Source organism: Primulina huaijiensis, chromosome 2, assembly GCF_012295235.1.
Source record: "Primulina huaijiensis isolate GDHJ02 chromosome 2, ASM1229523v2, whole genome shotgun sequence".
NCBI lineage: Eukaryota > Viridiplantae > Streptophyta > Magnoliopsida > Lamiales > Gesneriaceae > Primulina > Primulina huaijiensis.
In genome coordinates this window covers 19,734,586-19,742,691 of record NC_133307.1, presented here as the reverse complement: position 1 = coordinate 19,742,691, position 8,106 = coordinate 19,734,586, and the positions used below count along the sequence as shown (strand labels likewise).

At 30.4% G+C, this 8,106-nt stretch overlaps 1 protein-coding gene across 1 annotated transcript; it reads left to right on the top strand.

Moving 5' to 3' along the window:
- Positions 1–5,537: 5,537 nt before the first annotated feature.
- Positions 5,538–6,862, top strand: LOC140959578 (glucan endo-1,3-beta-glucosidase, basic isoform-like). Its single transcript, XM_073417494.1, has 2 exons — positions 5,538–5,638; positions 5,766–6,862. Exons 1-2 carry the CDS (start codon positions 5,560–5,562, stop codon positions 6,710–6,712), a joined length of 1,026 nt encoding a protein of 341 aa, XP_073273595.1. The 5' UTR covers positions 5,538–5,559; the 3' UTR covers positions 6,713–6,862.
- Positions 6,863–8,106: the final 1,244 nt, after the last annotated feature.

Sequence of the window (8,106 nt, the reverse complement as noted above, 5' to 3'; positions counted from 1 at the left end):
TAATAGAAAAATAGTTTTTTTATACATAATAATATGTACGAACACACTAATTATAATATTCATATCAAATTATAAATGTTCAATATTTATTCTATAAATTGATTAAAAAATATTTCAAATATCTAATATTATGTTACACGCAACGTGTGTGACTCAGTCACTAATATATTAGAATACGTGATGGTTGAAATGATTTATTTATCAAACAAATATTTATCCACATGAAATTTTCAGAATCACGCACGTCTAACGATAGAACATATTGATCAATATTCCTGTTACATTTGTTTATATATATTTAACCAACAGTAGAGCCATAAGTATGCATCCATTAATATTGTATTGTCTAGAAATAAATATTGAGTAATAAATAGTTTTAAATGTAAATAAAGAAATCTCCTCAATCCCAAGATTTCTACTAAAATTTCAACTCACTGAATGAACCAGATTAAGCCACGTCTGGTAAATATATCATTAAACAGCACACATGGAGTACTTGTTTTCCATGCATTTATTCCCTTAATTCTTGATCTTTATTCGTGAGATGAATCAATCATGTCTATATTATAATAAAATTAATATATTTGACATAAAAAATAATAATTTTTTGTGGATGACCCATATAGAATATCTGTTTCACAAAATTTATATGTGAGACCGTCTCACAAGAGATTTTGTGATTCTTATATATGTTTTTTTTATTATTTGCTCATAAACATTTTTTATCATCTCACAACATGCCACATCATGCATATCTAGTCCAAGTAGAAGATTACTGATTGATAATTATAAGATAATCTAATTATCTATATATAATTAAGAAATCTATTTATAACACTCTCTTAGATAATTTTTCGTGTAACTATTGTTCTTTTTATAACCATATCTGACATACAATAAGTTTACTTAGAGAAGACACGGGACTCGAGTTGTTAGGATATAAACTCAAGAGGTGTATCATCTCAAAAGTTTGTCTATTGGATAATGTAACTCTTTTGAGTTTATCAGTAACTTTTTATTAGTTTAATATATCGATGTAAGATATTTGTAACATTGTCGATCCCTTAAGAAGCCGATGTTTGTAGATACCCATTCTAGATGGCTTTTACTCACCATTCAGTACTCAGTGCACGCATCATGCATTTTAATCCATCATATAATTTTTTATCGACACTGATCCAATGATAGCTATTAGGAATGGTTAGGATGGCTAAGGTGTTCAGAAGTGGAGTTGAATAAACACTTTGGCTTTTTAAATTATTTTCTGAAATGTGAATCAGTTCTTTAAGGAACTGATCCTAGAATCTTGTATGTCAACATATATCAGTCAACTAAAATAAGTGTGGAATGAGACTGAAATATAGATCGAATACTTAAAATAAACTGAACTTATAACTGAAATGAACACTGGATTTTTTCTGGATGTTCGGAGACTTCAAATACTTCTATGTCACCCTTTCTATTACGAGAATAAGATTTAACTAAAAGACTTTGATATATTACAACAAATTGTAATAATCTACTTCAGTTGGTCTTACACTCTGCCAAACTGAAACTCTTAGTCTAACAATTCTTAAACAATTATAAAACTGAAAGATGCTCTAATCTATAACATGAATGCTAATTATAAGTACAATGATTGTATAGCTTAAAAATGCGATATCTAAACTTGAGAATATGCTCGTAGAGTGTATCACAATTGATTGGTTTGATTGCTTTGTGTGTTCGCTTGTTCTTAGTCACTAACTTTCTTCAACTGATTCTACCAGCTATATATAATCTTCGATCTCAACGGCCATATTGAATGTATTTAATGATTATTTTATGACAAATATCCATTGAATCGTCGTGTAATAGCTATATCTGACAATAGTACGAGGTATTCAGACTGTTCTTATTTGGTACGATCTATCAAACTGTCTGCTGATCTTTTAACTGATGACGAGGCCAATTGATTGGTAGTCAACTGATCAGCCGATCAGTTCAGTTGGGCATTATCAGTTGTAACTAATGTCCTATCAGTTACGAAAACTTCAGTTGATAAGGTTTTTTAGTTCAGCTCAAAACAAAGTCTTCAGTTGCGTTTGTTCGATCAGTTAGATTCTTATATTCTTTTAAAGATTAATTTATCAAACTCTAAAATCTATAATATTCCAACAATAGCTCTTTTCTAGGTAGTCTCTTCCGCTACGTCGACTCTCAACGAGATCACTAATGTTAGATTATAAACTCAAAAAGAGTACCTTCCCAAAAAACTTACTTATTGGGTGGTGTAATCTTTTTAAGTTTATATGATACTCTTTATTAGTTTAATATATCGACATATGACATTTGTAACATGAGTGTTGTCTCGTTAAAATCTTGAAAATAAAATCTAATGAGAAAAAATCTGAGCGAAAGAAAAAGAATACAACAATAGATGTTCCCCTTGGATGTCCTCCTCACGATGGATGGATGCACCTCATTAAAAACCTTGTTGTGAAAAACCATGTTTGATAGACAGACCTCATTGTTTGTTCTGAAATGGTTGTGCAAAAATATGTGTGTGAAATACTTGGCAAGTCTTTGAAACAAAATGTTTAGTTTTTCTCTATTCATTGGTTGTATGTATCTCTTTTGAATAAGTTTGTAGTTATAGTATTGATTGGGCTTAGGCATTCTTGAGTTGTGTCTTGCCTGAGTGAATATGTGATCAGACTAATTGGGCTTGATAAATGAAATCTCTGGTGTATATCTAATACCAAACTTTTTGATTTTGTTCATCAATTCGGCAAGTTTCTCAACTTGATCAGTCAGATTCTGATGTTCATATATCGTACTAGACTTTACAAAGTGAATGTATTTTCCTTTGCACATGTTCAGTTTTGATTGAGTACTACAGTCAGTAGGATTTCTATAATTAGCGTTGAAGCCGAGACCTATTTTGTCTCCTGAGTGCTTCTACAGCTCTTGCATTTTCTCAAGACGTATTAATGACTTATTCCAAATGTGAAACAGTTCGGCTAATTTCTTATTCTTTATAAATAAGTTGTTGGATGCTCATTCAGTACTCTTTCTTTCTCCGTTTTCAGTTTCACAATTTCTGCCTTAAGACCTAATACTTATCTTGACTGTTCCCAGTTAAGTTCAACATCATTGTTAGTTAGGCTTGTTTGCTTTGCTTTAACTTCTTCGAATGATTGACAAAGTTCTTTGTACTCTGTTATCATGTCATTTAGTTCAGTGATGAGATCTTCACTTGTAAAATCATTTGAGCTAAAGTCAAATACCTCATCATAGGTAGATTATAGCTCAGCATCAACCATGAGACACTGTACCACATGTTTATCACTTTCACTTGTGGAGCAGTCTGACTGGGATGAGTCAGTCTCAGAAGCAGTCCACTTGGCTTTGCTGTCTTCAGGCACAAACAACTTTTGATTTCTTTTCTTTTTAAATGACCTCCTGTCATCTTTCTTTGATTTGAGGCAGTCAGTTATGAAATGACAAATTTTTCCACAGTTGAAACATGCGTTTTCCATACTGGAGGGCAGAAATATCATATTTTCTATTATAATTTTAAAAATGATAATTTAAAATCTCCATACATATATTAAAATATATGTCATTATTTTAACAAATCTATTCAGATATTTCTCTCTATCTCCAAAAAAAACATACGATATTTTCAAATTGGAGAACATACGATATTTTCAAATTTTTTGTCTTATCGTAATAATTTATTTTTATTTTTAAAGAAACATCAAAGTCAATTTTCAGCATTTTTGTAAAATATATGTAGTGAAAGACAAAATCGATGATTCATAGTGTGAAATTTATGCATCGATCACACTTCTATATAATATAATTAATAAATTCAATACAATTTTAATTATTGCATAAAATCTATTAATAAATGATCTGACATGAGTATTATTTTTATTTTAAATAATATTAGTAATTTTTTTTATAAATTCATAATTTCTACTCTAAATCACTATACATTATTTTTTAGCATTTTAAAATACCATTGCAATTCATGATATAATTAAAATTTTGAAAATTGAAAAATTAACAATAATTTTTATGATTTTAAATTAAATTATATATTATTTTAAATTTTAGATATTGCATAAACATATTTTATTGGTGTTCACTTAGAGTTGAACCCATTTTTATAAATATAAGGCATATATATATATATATATATATTATATTTTCCTATTTTACTTATGTCATAGTAATTTAGTTTACAAAAATATTTTCACATATTTTTAGGGTTTCTTTTTTAAAAAATATATATACAAACATATGACAAAATTAAGAATTCATTGTGTAAAGCTGTCTATGAACCAAAAAATTTGATACGCAGATACACATCTAGTAACATAAATAGATGTCAATGATAATCTATATAAATAGAAAAATATCTTGTAAAAATTGTAAAAACTTATAATTAATAGTAGCGAAATTTTTTTACCACTAAACTTTGTAATCATCATTGATAATAGACTTTTTATCATTGCAAAAATGTTAATATTCATGTTATGTTTTATGTTTTAAATATAGATATAGATTAATAATAACAAGTTAATTTCATTTTAAATAAAGATATTGAAATAAATATTGATATAGATATTGAAATAGATACATATTAATAATAAAAAAATTGATTTGATTTTACGTACATGTATCTCCTTATCAATTTGAAATGTTACAAATATATCATTTAACAATTTCTTTAGTATTTTATAAGTTATATGACTGAAGAGATGTGGTATAAAAAATTTGCATCTAATTTGATTTTTGCAATCAATTTGCTCAATATACAGTACATAAAAATATTGCTCAATTCAAACTTTGGCCTCTAACGGTTTTTTAACAATTAGAAAACTTTAGCTTCCATCCACACTTTTATAGGTATATGTATATTTATATCACATGAATATATAGTAATATTTCTAAAATCTATATATATTCTATAATATTATAGAATATCTATTTATATTATATATCACACGAATATTAATACTATTATAGAATATATATATAATTTCAAATACCCATATGTCAGTTGTAACATGTCATTTAAAAATATTTCACTCACTGAAACTCATTAATTAGAGTGTCAGTGGGCTACTCAGATTTATACACAAGTTTTTCTTTAAGGCAAAATTTCTTCTTAAAAAAAGCATATAGATTTTTTTTTTCAAGTCAAGTGAATTTTTTTTTATCGAAAACCAACGAAACCAAACAACAATTTTTTTTAGAAAAAATTAGTTTGGGGAAAAAATCTATCCAAACATACTCTCTCTATATATATTTTAATGCAAACTCGCCAATTGTTCATAGGTGGACAGTACTAAATTCATACCTGTCTATGATCCTTGTTTCATGCACTAACATGTGAACCAAACATCGAGAAGAAAGGCAAATAATGATAAATATTTCTTAATTTTTGTTAAATTACATAAATCTGCATTAAAAATTTCCAGCAATTCTCTGATTATAAAAGGAGACAACCTAATATGCTTGCAAAAATGCACCAAATTGTTTCTTCTAATTCTTTCGTGGAAATCAATGAAAATGGCTGTGTCAATTTTCTTCCAATATTTGATGCTTATTGTCATGATATCTGTATTGCATTTAGACACAACAGGTCCGACGTCCTTTTCTGATCCTTTTCCTTTGATTTCTGTAAAAATGGATTTCGATCGATCTAAAGTAACTCAAAAGACATATCTTGTTTGTTTATTGTTTGATATTTTTTGATTAAATGCATGCAGATGCTCAAACGGGAGCTTGTTATGGTTTTCTTGGCAACAATCTTCCACCCGCATGGGAAGTCATTGCCCTCTGCAAGCAACACAACATTCTACTAGTTCGAATCTACAATCCCAACCCTCAAGTCCTCGAAGCCCTCAAAGGAAGCAACGTTTCAGTAATGGTAGGTGTCGAGAATGAGAACATCATAAGCATCGCCCACGACCCGAATCTCGCAAAATCTTGGGTCCAAAACAATGTCCTAAAATATCCAAACGTGAACTTTAGATACATCGCTGTCGGGAATGAGATCGGCCCAGATGGGGCCGGCTCCGGCATTGCACCATATCTTGCTCCAGCAATGCAAAATGTGTACAATGCCCTGACCGCTGCTGGTTTAGGGCAAAAGGTTAAGGTTTCAACCGCTTTAAGCATGGATGTGCTTGCATCATCGTACCCTCCTTCACAGGGAAGCTTCAAGGCCCCATCGTTCATAAATCCAATCGTCGCGTTTCTTTCGAAAACTCAGAGCCCTTTCCTTGTAAATGTGTATCCTTACTTTGCATATATAAGTGATCCAGCCAACATTCGTTTGGATTATGCGATATTCACATCTCCTGGGGCTGTTGTGAAAGATGGAGCCTATGAGTACCAGAACCTGTTCAGTGCTATGGTGGATGCAGTTCATTCGGCATTGGAACATGCCGGTGCACCGAACGTGGAAGTTGTCGTTTCCGAAACGGGGTGGCCCTCGGCGGGTGGGACTGCAACAACCATCGACAATGCAGAATCTTATAACTCAAATTTGCTCAAAATGGTGAAGAATGGGACTCCAAGAAAGCCCGGAAAGCCTCTCGAAACTTATATTTTCGATCTGATTGATGAGAATCAGAAGGAACCTGAAACTGAGAAGCACTGGGGGATCTTTCTGCCCGACAAACAGCCTAAATATCCTCTCTCATTTAACTAGCCACCTACGTTTCTAGCTAGGTTAGAAAACATGCATTTTGATTTGTGGGGTGGCAAGTTTTGAATAATTTTTTAGCTCTAAATAATATATTCGATCGAAAAAAATAAAATCTTGTACGTACAAGATATAAAAATCAATGATTGAAGCCAAGATGAGTTAACTGCATATATATTATCATTTTTTGTTTGCTAATTATGATTCTGGTTGATAATTAAATAAATTATAATAATAAAGAAAAAAACAGAACTTATCTAACTTAATTAAAGACTTTTTCTTAATCCACATTTATTATGAGTCATATATATCTTTAAAATCCAACATCAGTTTTCTTCAGCGTTTATTTAAGAAAAATTTTCTTTGGGCAATCCCCAACCCAGACTTTTTCATGGACGACCCTAATAGGAGAATAATTTTAGCATAAAAAGTAATATTTTTTCATGGATGACCCAAATAAGAGATCTGTCTCACAAAGTACGACTCGTGAGACCGTCTCATACAAGTTTTTGCCTATGAAGAAACGAAGAATTTTATTTTACTTTTAAAATCTTAGAGTTGATTTTTATAACATTTTTTGATAAATGACTGAAATTATCATTTTAATTGGTTAAATTTTGACATTTTCAAAATTATGTGGCGCGTTATATATAATAATTTTGTGAATTGGCCGGAATTGAAACATTTGCTTATCAATCAAAGAACTAAAGTGAGTGATTATTTTACACTAATCTTATAATGTAAAGAAAAACTCATCAAACTTGAACGTGATTTTTTTACGGCAAGGTCATACAAACCGCTCGTATATATTGCGATTTTGATTTAAATTTTCACTTTTACTCCGTTATATTTAGTTTCTGGTAATTTTAATCATTTTTCCGACATGACGTTTATGTAAAATTGATATGGCGCTTATTTGTCGCCAAAGTGGTGTTGACATGTGCATTTTTACATAACATTCTTGATAAAAATTATTAAAATTGCCAAGAAGTGAAAGTGTTAGATTTCTCACATCGCCTGAATCAAGCACCTGAGAGTTATATGTATGGACTTGAACAATCCTCCCTTTTGAGTTAGTTCTTGGGATGAAGTTAGACTCAAATCTCAATTTTAACATGATATCAGAAAGCAGACCGTTATGTGTTGGAATGTCCTATAGACCATCCAATAAGATATTGTAAATTTTGCGCTCCAATTTTCCATTTATACAAGGTGTGAGGGTATGTGTTAGATGTACCATGCACATTGACTAGATGTTGGACTGTCATATGGGTCACCCGAGAATGTCTTGTAAATTTCACGCTACAGTTGTTCATTCATGTAAGGCGTAAGAATGTGTGCTAAATGTTCCAAATCGACTTGATTAAGTTATTGAGAGTTATATAAATATGGACTTGGAC